Source organism: Hemicordylus capensis, chromosome 2 (genome assembly GCF_027244095.1).
Source record: "Hemicordylus capensis ecotype Gifberg chromosome 2, rHemCap1.1.pri, whole genome shotgun sequence".
NCBI classification, from domain to species: domain Eukaryota; kingdom Metazoa; phylum Chordata; class Lepidosauria; order Squamata; family Cordylidae; genus Hemicordylus; species Hemicordylus capensis.
In genome coordinates, this window is record NC_069658.1 from 266,012,908 (window position 1) to 266,027,911 (window position 15,004).

At 46.1% G+C, this 15,004-nt stretch overlaps 1 protein-coding gene across 11 annotated transcripts in view; it reads left to right on the forward strand.

Moving 5' to 3' along the window:
- Nucleotides 1–15,004, forward strand: part of TTLL3 (tubulin tyrosine ligase like 3) — a 39,798-nt gene that overhangs the window by 5,392 nt on the left and 19,402 nt on the right. For all 11 annotated transcript variants that reach the window (XM_053301574.1, XM_053301576.1, XM_053301577.1 and 8 more), the window contains 9 exons: nucleotides 1,471–1,584; nucleotides 2,772–2,884; nucleotides 3,058–3,232; nucleotides 5,046–5,116; nucleotides 5,327–5,455; nucleotides 5,633–5,747; nucleotides 8,539–8,667; nucleotides 12,012–12,204; nucleotides 14,627–14,775. In XM_053301574.1, the coding sequence (XP_053157549.1) occupies nucleotides 1,471–1,584; nucleotides 2,772–2,884; nucleotides 3,058–3,232; nucleotides 5,046–5,116; nucleotides 5,327–5,455; nucleotides 5,633–5,747; nucleotides 8,539–8,667; nucleotides 12,012–12,204; nucleotides 14,627–14,775 (1,188 nt within the window). The remainder of the gene's footprint in view (nucleotides 1–1,470; nucleotides 1,585–2,771; nucleotides 2,885–3,057; nucleotides 3,233–5,045; nucleotides 5,117–5,326; nucleotides 5,456–5,632; nucleotides 5,748–8,538; nucleotides 8,668–12,011; nucleotides 12,205–14,626; nucleotides 14,776–15,004) is intronic.

The window sequence follows — 15,004 nt, forward strand, 5'->3', positions numbered from 1 at the left end:
GCTCTCTGCCGACCCATGCAGCTTCCTGCTGGGATGGTGCTCAGCCCAAGGACCCCCACGTGGTGCCAGCACGCACATGGCATCCGCACATGTGTGGGCACCATTTGTGTGATCAGCATGGTGTTGCTGCCCACGCATGCACAGATGCCGTGCGCATGCTGGCGCAGCGTGGGGGTACTTGGACCGAGCGCTGCCCCAGCAGGAAGCTACATGGGGCGGTGGAGAGCAGGTAAGGACCTGCTCCTCTCCCTGCACAGAATTGGTGCTTGAATTGCAGCGCATGCACACCCCTAATTTTGAGATGCCTCCACACTAGCCCAAATCCCCTGACTGATTGCATGTGGGCTGAGCATTGATGTGCACCTGATCTGCATCCAGTCATGGATTCCTGTGCCGCTGTCTGCATCCGGTTGTGAAGGGGTGTCCTTGCCAGGTGATCTTGTACCAAAAGTTCTTGTCTTGGGAGGTACAGTGTGTCTAAAAACCCTTTCTTTTGTTTCCTGTCATGGTCAGAGTAGAGGAAGCAGAGTCCTAGTCTATTAAGCTCATCTTAGTATAGCCCTGTTATTGGGCAGGGTGAAGCCATGTAATTCAGGCAGGGGATATTTGGGTAGCATTGGAAGGCATCATACAGTGGATCCATTTATTATCCTGGGCATGCTCCATCCCCATGTGCAGGAGGGGATCCCCATAGTCTTCAGCTCCTACACTCCCACTGAACCCTGGCTGGGCCACACACAGGGCGAACGCACTGCAGCATGCTGGACCATTCTGGAATGTAAAACCCAGGGAGGGAAGGAGGGAGCCAGTCATCTTGCGCCATGCTTGCAGGCTGCCTGTGGCACTAGGGATGTGCACGGACTAGCATTGGGCCGGTTCGGTGTGTGGGAGACTTTCCCTTTAAGGAGCATGGAAGGTGCTCATCCCCACCCCCTGCCGCGTTTCCCCCGCCAGCGCTGTCTCCAAAATTGCACATGCACCGGCCACTTACGGTCCGACGCTGACCGGGGCGGCAAGGAGGTACGCTGCTGCCCCGCACCAGTGGCTTTGTGCCAGTACCGGCGGGGGGAATGCGGCGGAGGAGCGGTGAGCACCCTCCCTGCTCCTTAAAGGGAACTCCCGCCGAACCGGCCCAGACTCCGGACTGCCGAACCGGTTTGTGCACATCCCTATATGGCACCATGGCAGTAGGATCTGCACGGCCTGCCTCTGGCACTCAGATCTCTAAGGCTGTATCTGCCTCATGCAGAGAGCAGGAGCAAACAAGAAGCCTTGATTAGCAAAGATCTTTTCGGCGATCCTGACCCAGGTCTTGCTGCCGCCTTCAGCGACAGCAGGCATTAGACCGGCGCAGGGTGCGCCTTTGGTGTACAGCCCAGTATGACTCCGGATAGCTCTGTGTTCTGCAGGTACGGGTTCGTGCCGTTGGAACCCTTACCGCTTTAACATTCTGTATCCAATTGACTGCAGTTGGCAGGTTGAAGTCTGATGGAAATGCACTCCCCAAGGCTGAACATACGCGTCTGCGCTCCACCTGCCGTCAGCCGGGCATGGCTTCCACTGTCAGCAGGCGCAGACAGGAAGGTGAGTGGCTAGGCGGCTGCCAGGGTGTTTGCACTGTGGGTTGGTGTGAAGCCAACTGCTGTTCCCACCAGATAAGTAACACTCGTATTGGAATAATGCCCACGACACCAGCAGTTGGTGCCCACCGAAGAAGAAACGGGAAGCCCTGGAGCTCAGTGGTCAAACATGTTTTGTATGCAGAAAGTCACAGGTTCAATCCCTGACCTCTCCAGGGCGCTTTCCAGACGAGACCCTACAACGGGGTCGGGACGCATCTCGGCAGTGTGCTCCCACACTTCCTGTGTCGTGACACCGCAGTCCCTACGCGGACAGCAGGGTGCTGTTCACCTTTCCAGTGCCTTGTTGCCAGTGGTGGCCCATGAACGCGCCACGGGGGGTGGGGGTGGTGGGAGGCATCTTTAAGGGTCAATGCGTTCTGTGCTTACCTCTGCAGCCGCCACACCTGAACGCTGTTCAGAGAAGTGGCATTCCACCTAGCAGCCTCAGCGGCGGGCAATCGCTGCCACCACTCACCTGGCCGCTGGCGGGGGCTCGGCTCCATGTAAGCAAGGTGAGTGGCAGCGGCGATTCCTCTCCACGGGCTGCTGGGTGGCACGCCACTTCTCTGAACAGCGTTCAGGTGCGGCAGCTGCTGCGGAGAATGCATTTACCCTTAAAGGTGCCTCCTGCCGCCCCCCCCCTGCAGCGGCATGTTCATGGGCCGCCACTGCTTGTTGCGAATTTAATCGCTGCGATATAGAGCAAGGACGTCCTATATCCAGTGTGGAAAAGTTGCTGTTTTTTCGGGTTGTTAGTTGCTGCGAAACTTGTTCCCCTCCTGTTTGCGGCCTGAATGTGACTTGCCCGAACGGAGGCATTTTGCTGATGATGAGCAGCTAGTCTGGAAAGTGCCCATGTAGGACTAGGAAACGGCTCTCTCTGCTTGAAACCCTAGATAATCTCTGCCTGCCAGTGTAGACCAGGGTTTCTTCACCTTGGGCCCCCAGATGTTTTTGGACTACAACTCCCAGAACCCTCAGCTGCAATGGCTTTTGCTTGGGGATTCTGGGAGTTGTAGTCCAACAACATCTGGGGGCCCACGGTTAAGAAACCCTGGTGAAGACACTATGGAGCTAGGTAGACCAGTAGTGTCACTCAGTAAAAGGCAGGGGTTTGTGTCTGTCTGTCTGTCACTCTTTTCTTTCCAGGATATGCGACCTCTCTGATCGATAGGCGTGCCCAGCGTAGCACCGGCTTTGGCCTTTCCTTCAATCCTGAGCGCCTCAAGGAAGCCAGACTGTACGTGGAGAGGGCTATCAAGGTGAGGGCTGCTGGCTCAACCTCTCTCTGAGTCCTTGCTTGGTCTGTCTGTCTCTGCTTCTCTGAGCAGGTCTTCCATTGTCTCAGGAGCCCTGTCACTGCGGACAGGCCCTGTCTAGCCACCTCTGTGCTGCTGCAGTGGTTAATCCTCTTCATCCTCCTCCCCGACCACAGCAAAGGAAGATCTTCATGGTGCATGGCCCTTACCCTGTGATCCGAAGGCGACTGCGTGGCAGAGGCTGGGTGGAGAGAAAGTTTCCCAAGTTGCCGAAACCTGTTCACAAGCAGGAGCGCATGCCTGATGGGGAGCAGGAGGAAGATGGAGAGGATAGTGATGTGGCTGACGATGGTAAGGCCTGCAGGAGCACCAGCCCATGCTGGTTTGGGTTTTCTCGTGCCCACGTGTGGCCTTCTCTTCTCCTTGAGGTCTCACATATGCAACTGCTGTTTGTTAGGGAGTGCATTGAAAAATCATGGAAACAGATCCATATGCTAAGCCAATTAACCACTGATGGCATGAAAACCAGAGCTGGTATTCTTGTAAGGGAGCAGGTGGAAAGCCCGTGTCAGTGGCATGAAGCTGGCATTGGTCCTGCTGCTGTGGGTCTCCCCTGCCCTCCTCTGAAAACAGGTTAACAAAACAGTAATCAGAAATGCAGCCTCTTCTGTGCTGTCTTGCTCTCACACAGGCAAACACGCTGGGGGTGTAATGTGGTGGTGTCCCAGCTGAGCCTAACTCAGTGCGTGAGCCCTCCTTAACTCCTGTAGGTGTGCCTTATGAGATCCACATTTGAATTGTGCTTTGTTCAGAAGCTATTGATCATTTGGCTCATAACTTAAAATACTAGTCTTAACATAGGGAAGAAGAATTCAGAGCCCTGTTGCTTAGCCAATAACCATAGCAGAGGAAGCAATTTCTAAAGCTGCTTTGAAAATCTTTCTCCTTTGCTAGAAACAGTAATGCAGATTTTGGATGCTTGTACTATGTTCTGTATAGCTTCATGTACAGATGCTATTGCAGGAGTTCAGAAACACAATGATCATTGGGTCCCACCAGATAATAAATGCTCATGTTGGAAAGATGCTGAGGAGGACACCAGCAATTGGTACCCCTCTCATTCCTTAGAATAAAGGGGAGGGGCTCTCTCAGGATCCCTTGTGTGATGAGTGCAGCTCTCATTCCATTCAAGGAAGGTGCTTCCACCAACACAGCTTCTTTGAAGGTCTGGGTGCCACCCGCTATATATAGACATAAAAATTCAACGATTAGGACATTGCTGCATAAGTAAACCAATAATAGTAGACAAGGCAACAGTAGTTAAATAGTGCTGCAACAGGAATGGACAAGTTAAAAAAATGAAAACAATGAGATCTCACCTATTTATCTATTTGTTATACTTAAACTCAGTTTTCAACCTGGATTTGTTCTCAAAGCAGCTCACAATTAAATTACGTAGAAAGGATACAGAAATGGCCCAGGCAGTGTTCCCTGTAAGAGGGATTCCCAGATGATGTTGACTACAACTCCCATAATCCCCCAACTAAAGGCCATTGCAGCTGGGGATGCTGGGAGTTGTAGTCAACAATACCTGGAAATCCCTCTTACAGGGAATGCTGGGCCCAGGACAGTTTGTGGTCTGATGCAGAAATGCTAATTCTGCCCTTGCCCCAATGGAGGTTAAAATATCCAACATATAATTTCCAAGTGTGTACTGTGGGTTGTGTGGTTTTACTGTGAGCCAGCTTGAGTGACTTCTGGGAGAAATGACGTGATATAAATGTTAACAGTAAATAAGAGAACACATCCTTTTATGCATTAAATAATGATAAAGCCTTTAAAAGTGGTTTGAGATATATACAAGCAGCAAGCTGTTCCATGGTAGGTGGTGGTGCTTTGTTATTTATAAAGCACCTACATTTTTAAAGGTGCTGTACAAAAAAACCACACAGGTCTTGCTCAAAGGTTTACAGTCTAATTGGGGCGATGCAAAAGGAAAAAGGGATAGGGAGGGGAAAGGAAAAGGAACAAATGCAGGTACCAGTTCTTATATAAACATTCAAAAGTGTAAGTAGTCGTATTGGTCCCTTAGAAAACCCAAAACCGTAGCCCCTTGGTTGTTTTCTTGGTAGCCCTTACCCCTGGTTTTCCAATACCTCTACAGATGATGATGACGATGAAGAAGAGGAGGAAGATGAGCAAGATGATGATTCTGATGGCACCTATAGCCTCATGGTTAGTTCAGTGTGACAAGACACCCATGTATTAAATGCTTGATCTTCATAGATCCTGCTGCTGTGTTATTTAACATCATCTAGCCTGATTTCACTATTCCTACCACCAGCATTATCATCTGCACCCAGTCATTCCACCCATCTCTCCTGCACTTTTTCTTAGTACTGTGCTATTGCACCAGCCTGCTTACCATTCCTCTTTCGCTGACAGTCGAGGCTGGTTCGTAACCAGATCCCCTACTTCATCTGGACCAACCGGCGTGATGTCATTGACTGCCGCTTTCTGCGCAGGGACCAGATGATGAATCACTATGCCAAGGCAGGCACCTTCACCACTAAGGTGGGCAGAGTTCTATTCCTTAGACATCTCAGCCATGGTAGTGAAGCATGTATGAGAGAGTTGGGGGAAATAATCTCAATTTAGTTGCCTCCAGAATCTGGGCGCGCTGTGTGTGTGTTTGTATTCTGTGGAGAACTGGAAAGTTCAGCTGCTGCAAAGATATTCCCTCTTTCCCAGGTAGGGCTGTGCCTTAACCTACGAAACCTGCCATGGTTTGACCAGGCTGATGCTGATACATTTTTTCCACGTTGTTACCGTCTGGGAGCTGCAGATGAAAAGCATGCCTTTATTGGTGAGAAAACTCTGTTTACAGAGCTCTCCTTTTTTCGAGCTTGTTGTTAAAAGTATCTTGCTTCCCATGGAAAGGACCAGGGCAGGACTTTCCCTGTAGCATTCTCCAAGGTAGCAAAGTTGATGGGCCCAAGAACATTTCCTGAAATAGTTTCATATCCCCACTGGCAAGCAGTGAAGCTCTTGGTACTTTGCCCCGAGGCTGTTTCTTCAACACTTCCCCTTCTGAATAGGTGAGTTGGCCTTACCTTGGAGAGTAATTCTCAGCTGGATTGGTTCTCTAATTAGGAATTTCCCTGAGGATCCAATAGGCTCTTTCAAACAGTGCCTCATGAATTCAACAAAAGGACTGTTTGAAGTTACTTCTCCTTAGGTCTTTAGATAGCAATAATGACATCAGGCAGACTCAGTTTGGTTTTGTTAATTGATAAGGAACCATCACAGATTAATCACCACTACAGTTTTGCAAGACAGACATAAGACCTTGAAATATCTCATTAGTAGGTACTTTGAAGCCCTTCAGACCTTCTAGAGCTGTGGTATTTCCTCTTCAAAAGAAATGCCCCAAATATACTGATTGCTTCCCATCTGCTAGATTTATTTCAGTCTCTGTCATACACCAGGATTCAAGGCAGGGAATATAGTTTAAGATAGCCCACAATAAAAATGGAAAGGCATGCCCAATTAAAAATACAAGATTCAAACCTGCTTACAATTTTCTTTTTTTTAAAATATATTTTTATTATTTTTCAACAAGACAACAGAAATAGAAAAGAGACATGGGGAAAAAAGAAAGATAAAAGTGACTTTACAATTAACGTTTCTAGACATCTCATAATTACATACATCAATCGGGAGGTTTAGCAGCCCTCTGTTCTCCACCTTCCAAAAAACACCCACCCACGCAAAACCGCCCTTGCCAAGAATTGTAAAACAAAACAAAACACAGAAATACAACTTTTCTATTCTAAAAAGAAAAACCAAATCTTGGATGAGGATGTTGACCCGATGCTAAACTGTAAACTATGAAAGGCTCCCAAATAGAAATAAATGTTTCATCTGAAGTATTCCATAAGTAAGCAGTAACTATAGCCATAGAGGCATATTCCCATAATTTTAATAACCACTCATCTACCATCAGGATTATTTGTTGTCTCCTTTTAGCAGCATATAAGATCCTGGCTGCAGTAATCATATACAAAGACAGCTCTGAATACTTAGTAGGAATATAGGATTTAGTAATGTTTAACAAAAAAAACCTCTGGAGAATAAGGGAAATTTATGTTTAAAATTTCTTACATCTTATGGTGAAATTTTTTCCAGAATTGTTGCGCTTTGCTACATGTCCACCACATAGGAGAAAATGTCCCTGCATGACTCTTACACTTCCAACAATCTCCAGAGTAATTACTATCCATCTTTGCAATCATCGTGGGAGTAATATAACATCAAAAATGCATTTTGTACCAATTTCCCCTTTAAAAGCTATTTGCTGTAAATTTAATGTTCACCTTCCATTGATATTCCCATTGTTGCATATCAGTTATTCTGTTTAAATTTTGCATCCACTTGATCATACAGTCTTTTACCTGTTCTGTTTCTGAATCATATTTCAATAGCAACTTATATACCTATCCCAATAAATGATCAGTATTTTTAGTAATTAATACTTTGGATTCTGTTAAGTCTCTACGTTTGCCACCTTGTCTTTGTATTTCTTTCTGCAATATAGTACTAATTTATAGATATTGAAACCATGAGGGCTAATTGGACCATTCTGAAGCAAGAGTCTGGGTGGATTTCATTTTTGTTTTCCCTGTAGTTAAACTTTGCAAATTGTATGCCTTCTCTCTCCAATGGGCAAAATTTCTAGAGTTTTCTTCTCCATGGGAAAAAATAGTTTATGTAGAAGGCAATAGCTCCGGACTTATCCTATTCTTATATTTGTCCCAAACATGTAATAAACTAATTCTAATTGTATGGGATTTTGTGTCATTATCTTTCCTTTTTATATTAGTCCATAAATACTTATGTAACCCTTTTGGAAGTTCAAACCCTTCCATAGCCATCATTGAACTATATGGTTCTCTGATCCAGTCCAAAATCCATGTCAAGCAACTGGCGCTGCTTACAGTTTTCAAACTATTTGTTGTGTCCTCATTGTATAAAGTGTTTTGCAGAGTGGCATAATGAAAATAAAATAGCGTCCCCACCCCACAGAGCTTACAGTCTAAATTTGGACAAGGTGAGAGTCACAGGGTAGGGAGGAAAGGAAGACTCTTATTGCATCAATGTAGGATCTTGCTATGCAGTAACTGTTGCTGTGTCACTAATGGGCCAGTGTGAATGGAATGCTAGCTATTTTCCAGCAGCTCTTCAAGTCCTTTGTATGGTCAACCTTTTAATGGAAAGGGTGAATCCAGGTGGGATACTCCATAGCATTTTTATGCAGCATGACATTATGAAATATATTTGCCACTGTGTGTTTAAATAGAGAGTTAGACTAAGACTGGGGAGACCCGAGTCCAGCCATGACACTCACTGGGTGACTCTGGGCCAGGCACTTCTCTTTCAGCCTAACCTACCTCACAGGGTTGTTGTGAGGCGAAACATAACCATGTACATCGCTCAGGGGTCCTTGGAAGAAGAGCGGGATATAAAAAATAAAATAAGTTTTTAAAAAGTACTGTTACTCATCCTGAGTCCTTGGATCAGGGTGGGATAAAGATTGAAAGAAATAACGCCCTTAGAGAAAGCTCAAGCAATTACGTTTTTTCTGATTGTCACGGTAGAGGACTTCCAGCTCACTGCAGCCAGGAGCCTTCTCAAAGTGGTGGTGAAACGATACTGGAGTGAGCCCACCTTCATGACAGCGTTGGACACGTATCAGGATGAGCTCCCAAATGAACAGGAGTCTCCAGGTAAATGTATCTGGTGGGAGCCCCATGTTAGTGCTGGTATGAAACTCCCTCATCCTCCATGTTCACTGATTGTGGCTGAAAGGGGGAGATGAGTTTTGAGGTAATTTCAAGAAGAGCCTATGAAACTACCTCGAAAATCCTGAAGCACCAGGGACGGAGAAGTCGATGTCTCATCAGGAGGCTTGACACGTAGGGCTTCTGTCCCAAATCTCCTTCAGAAGAGAGTGTGTGCATTCACACACCAGCCAAACTTACCTCGAAGTCCCTTTGAGATTTTTGGACCCACTCCACATACAGATCGGGTTTTGTGATGTGAATTCTAGCTTATCTCGATGTATGTCTGGGTTTTTAAAATGCTGGTTTTAAGCTACTTTTTCTGAAAACGGAGGAGCAGATGGGAGAGGCACTGATGTAGGATCATTAGCATGATAAGAGGCATGCTCTCTTTACAAATGCAGATCTATTTCTGCAGGGTGCTTTCGCGCTCTCCCATTGGCTAGATGGAAAACACTGACACCTGCCATGTGGACTTGTAAACCGAGAGCAGAGGGGAGGGGCTGCTTCCCTCAATGCTGTGAGTGTACTTCGAAGTGGCTTCACTCAACGTTTACCCCGAAGCCGAGTGTGAATAAATCCCAGTAGGTGTATTACTGCTTGACAAGTTGCGTTTTTGTGGGCAGCAGTGGCAGCAGCAATGAGAAGCATTGCTCCTGTTTGTGGTGGGCAGCTCTCTAAAAATGCGCCTGGGAATGCACCATTCCCCACAACCAAAAATGCACCTGGGAATATGATGCCCATTTGTGGGGATCAAAAAGGCTTCCCCCAGGAGTCTACTGCCCTGAAGTGCAGCGTTTTTAAAGCATGGTTGCTGCTGCTGCCTAAACAGACACAATTTTTGTTAAGCAAGAATGCATCTGTTCGTAAGTGCCCCCCTCCCCCTGGTCCTTCCCTGGGCCTCAGAAAATTCAGGGTGGTTTTGTTGAGTCCTCATGAAGCTGTGTGGTTTCTTCCTACCTCCTGAACCTTTTTGAACCCTGCCCAGAATCAATATCTTCACCAAAGATATATTTGGGTCAGTGCTACTGCTACTCTATGAACTTTAAAAAACCCATCAGGATTTAACAACTGCAGTCTCTAGCCAGTATCTGTAGAACGCTGGGAAATGTAGATATCACCGGATGATATAAACAGCGAGAGCAGACATTTTCCTTGGCTGTGATTATGCATGGAGCATGCAGCAGAAATAAGGACATTTTTATAAGTGACCCTAGGTACATTTTCACTCATGAATCTTAAATATTCTTTGATCCTCTCCTTTGCTGTCTGTCTTGGTCCTTTATCGTGGTTTCATGTGCAACAATGGCCCAATACTTCCTTTTCTCATCGAGATGAATTAAAATTTGCACTGTCCATAAATTATTCTGGCCTTCTTGACATACCTACTACCAGTTTAAAATGCTCAGAATCCATTTGGGGGAGCAAAAACTTGCAAAGCAGCCAGTCCTAACTGGAATTGATGTATGCACCATTTGCTGTGACTTAAACCTGTTTGTCACCTGTTTGGGAGGAGAGGTGGTCTTGTGGTAGCAAGTATGACTTGTCCCCTTAGCTAAGCAGGGTCTGCCCTGGTTGCATCTGAAAGGGAGACTTGATGTGTGAGCACTGTAAGATATTCCCCTCAGGGGATGGGGCCGCTCTGGGAAGAGCATCTAGGCTCCAAGTTCCCTCCCTGGCATCTCCAAGATGGGGCTGAGAGAGATTCCTGCCTGCAACCTTGGAGAAGCCGCTGGCAGTCTGTGAAGACAATACTGAGCTAGATGGACCAATGGTCTGACTCAGTATGTGGCAGCTTCCTATGTTCCTGTGTTCCTATGTCACTCACCAACAGCCAATTTGTGGGTTCTGTCTGTTTTTCCTCTATTTAGATCTGATGTGTTTGTTACTAGGCAGAAATATAGTTAACCTGGTGCATGATATCAGTACTGACTTGTCGAGCTTTAATTGGCCTGGAAACAGGGAGATAAGTTCCTGTTACAAAGCTGGGACTTTGGGGTTTTGAAGAAGCAGGACCAGTATCTGGCTAGGCTATGGATCAGGGTGGTGGAGGTTGTCATTCAACTACAGTTGCCTGCTCAGTGGTGGGGGAGCGGTTGGTTTGTTGGTTTCTTCTTTCTATTTTTTTTCTATCCAATGCCTGCTTGAGGACACATTTTTAGTTATTTGTTTTATTTTGGAATGTATGCCCCTGCCTACTTTTCAAGGAACTCAGGGCAGGTATTCCACATGAGCAAGGTCTTTCCAATCATACAAACTGAATTGCCCAGGAGTTATCCAATTTAGCTCCTCAGATCAGTGTTCCCTCTCTAACGGATTCCCAGATGTTGTTGACTACAACTCCCAGAATCCCCAGCTGCAGTGGCTTTTGCTTAGGGATTATGGGAGTTGTAGTCAAGAACATCTGGGAATCCCTGTTACAGGGAACACTGCCCCAGATGCTGTTGGATTGCGGCTCCCTCCTCCCCTATCACAATTGCCTATGGCTATTGGACTGCAGTAGAAAACAGGAGAGGCAGATCAGCATCTTGTCTAAAGTCGATTTAACATTTGCTTTATTTAGCTAGCTAGCATATTTTTATACCGCCCTGTCAACCTGCGTCTCTGGGTGGTTTACAGTCAAAAACATCCAAATATCAAATCAGTTAAACAATTAAAATCATTCACATTAAAATAATTTTAAAAACCCTACTGAACATTAGAACTGAACTGAAGCAGCAGATGTTTTAAGACTCCTATGTGAAGATGCCCTAAGTGCATTTAGTCCTCCAAGTGGTCTCTACTAGTCCATAAACACTTATGACCAGTGTTCCCCCTAACAGGGATGGCCAGATGTTGTTCACTACAACTCCCAGCATCCCCAGCTGCAGTGGCCTGTGGCTGGGGATTTTGGGAGTTGAAGTCAGCAACATCTGGGAATCCCTGTTAGAGGGAACCCTGCTCATGACATAATAAATGATTTGTCTTTTTTTTTGGTGCCACGGGACTCTTTGTTTTTGCAAAATCAGACACCTGGAAGTCTCCTGCTTTTTGTATAGTGTATACATGCTGCTAATGCACTAGATTTGGCATCCCTGCCAAATGCAGGCTTTAGATTGGAAGCCAGTTTCATTTCAGTCCATTGAAGCCAATTCCATTTCAACACAGCCCATTTAAAAACCTTGTATGTGAAAATGCCCTTTGTGTCTCGTGTGTGTGTAGATAGTTTGTTTTGTTTCAGAGGCAGAACCAGGTACAGCATCTCTGCCTTCCCCACAGGCAATGTAATTGACTTATTCTTTCATTTGCAGAAGTCAAGCAGTGCACCAGCCGCAAGAAAGGGGTCATAGTCTCATCCCAACTGATTGAAACCGCAATACATGCCTGTGAGGAGCACTTGAGCAGCTTGAGGCACCAAGACATTGACAGAGACTTTGGATCTCCCCTGCTAATGACAAAGTCACACTGGGAAAAATTTCTAAGTGGCTACCACCAGGTAGTCCAGTAAGTATAGAGGACCTGCAAGATGGCACCACAAAGCCACCAGTTTCTGAAGCAGAAGGCCAACATTGTGTAACTGAAATGTTATGCAAGTTGACCATATTACCATTCATTTGCATAATGTGTACACACAGTTTGGTTGAGCAATATGTGTGTGTTTCCTTTTCTGGACAAAAAAATCGGAAAAGGCAATTTGGTGCCCTTAAGGTATGACATTAGATACTAATTTTGTAGCTTGTTCCTGGCAAAGAGGACACATCAGGCAGGACTGAAACACAAACCTGGTATCATTTATCTTCTCTGCAGCCACATTTCCCCCCTTTCCCCATCTTTCTCTTTGCTCCCCCTCCCCTTCTCCCTCTGAGCATCCTAGGAAAAGTGATCATGAGAGCCCCCTACAGAAACTGTAAAAGGACAAACTTCTACATAATAGAATTTAGGGAACTTCATTATTAAGGGAATATGCTGCACCAATCAGGATACAGTTGGATACATCAAGGAAGAGGGACCGGACAATGAGGGAAGACGGGGAATAGTGCAGGAAAACCTCCCCCCTTTCTGGCTATCAGAAGCCTCAGCCAGATCAGGGCTGGCTTTTCCTAGACATTTAGTAGATACTATCTGTACACTTTCAGAGTTTCATTTCCTCCATAATTATGAGAGTCGGAAACATGGCTATATTTCAACAAAAAGAAAAATCTCTAATGTTAATTTGCTGTATTTCCAAATGCGAGGTTTTTAGAAGCTATATACCCAAATTATGCATGAAGAAATACACATCTCTTTGAAAAAAGTATGTTCTGTAAATTAGGCAGCTTTGCTTTTATTTACAAGTTTAAGTTAGTTTTTGCTTTCCCTTTTTTCCTTTCAAAATCTGAAATTGGAAACATTTGAAATATTCTTTTTTTATCATGAACTGTGCAGAAAACAGCTGGGTTTTCAGTATTTTGTGAAATACTGGGGAGAAATAAGTACTGAACAGACAGACAATAGGAATTTGGAGACCATGGAGAGAGCAAAGAGCCTGCTGCTGGGCGCTTTCCAGACTAGCTTCTCATTAGCAGCAAAATGCCTCCGTTCGGGCAAGTCGCATTCCAAACGTAAGCAGCCGGGGGAGCAGTCTCGCAGCAGCTAACAACCCAACAAAGCTGCAATTTTTCCATGCTGGATATATAACGTCCTAGCTCCATTTTGCAGCAATTTGATTTGAAACAAGGCATTGGAAATGTGAACGGCGCCCTGCTGTCCTTGTAGGGACTGTAGTGTTAGGATGCAGGAAGTGTGGAAGCACACTTTTGAGATCCGTCCTGACCCTGTTGTCGGGTTTAGTCTGGAAAGTGCCCTGGGAAGTCTAACCACTGGGCAGTTCTGTCCAGATGCTCTGTAGCAGGGACGGCCAACCTGACACTCTCCAGCTGCTGTTGGGCTACAGTTCGCAGTATTCTCAGCCGCAATAAATTTCACCTGGGGATTATGGGAGTTGTGGTCTTGTGGTAGCAAGCATGACTTGTCCCCTAAAGCTAAGCAGGGTCTGCCCTGGTTGCATATGAATGGGAGACTAGAAGTGTGAGCACTGTAAGAAATTCCCCTCAGGGGATAGAGCCGCTCTGGGAAGAGCATCTAGGCTCCAAGTTCCTTACCTGGCATCTCCAAGATAGGGCTGAGAGAGATTCCTGCCTGCAACCTTGGAGAAGCCACTGCCAGTCTGTGTAGACAATACTGAGCAAGATGGACCTATGGTCTGACTCAGTACATGGCAGTTTCCTATGTTCCTATATTCCTAACAGCTGTAGAGTCTCAGGTTGGTCACCCCTGCTCTGTAGGAACTGAGGGTCAAACTAGCTGCGAAGTTTAACATGTCTCTGAATCTTGGGCTTGGAATTTTCCATGACTTGTTTTCAACCAAATGCAGCTCTGGGGACCCCAATTCGGGATTGGGACTAATGGATGGGGTGGGACCATGGGTGGGGTGCACACAACTTTGGCTGTGCCCCCACCATGCTATTTTCCTAATTAAAATTGCCCTCACCAAAGCTGCTAATTGTATACACGTGCAGCTTTGGAGACCACTTTCTTCAGCCTTTGGCTGAAATATGACAGGGAAAACTCCAAGCATGGAATTCAGACATGCTAAATATCCTGCCTAATTTGACCCTGAGAGTTTAGCTGAAAATGCCCACATATTTTTAGTTGTTTCCCTCTGCAGCTGCAAGTTCTGGAAGCTTGTTCTCCATAAAATGTTAATGCTCAGATTTTCAGAATGTATCATTAGTCCTCTTGACCTGAAACAGCATTCCCTCTCTCCGAAAGCTATAGCTAGCCCTGATTATAAAGTTTGTGCCTAGAGTGGTTGTTTGCTCAAACTCAGCTGGGTAACGGGGGCAGAAGGCTGGTGGGGCATTACTCCAAGTGTTTGTGATTGCAGCGAGGGGGCACAGATGGTGCAGACAGGGGCCCATGTTGAGCGGTGTGAAGACATGCTGTACCGGCTAGCAAAGGTTGTTCCACAGTTGGACATGGAAGGTGACAGGAACATTTGGATTGTAAAGCCAGGAGCCAAGTCCCGGGGAAGAGGTAAGAAAAGTGGGACAGCACTGTGGGTGTGTGGTTCTCTTGATATATAGAATAACATCTGAAGAGCTTGTTGTTCATATAGGGTTTGTGTCTTGTTCATATTGTGTATTGCCTGTTTTGCCCTTAGGTGGCTCATTATTAAAAAAATGCCTACAGTGTACTAAGATGCAACATACCTCCTTGCCGCTCCGTTGTTTCCATGACCGGAAGTGCCATGCGAGCGCGCATG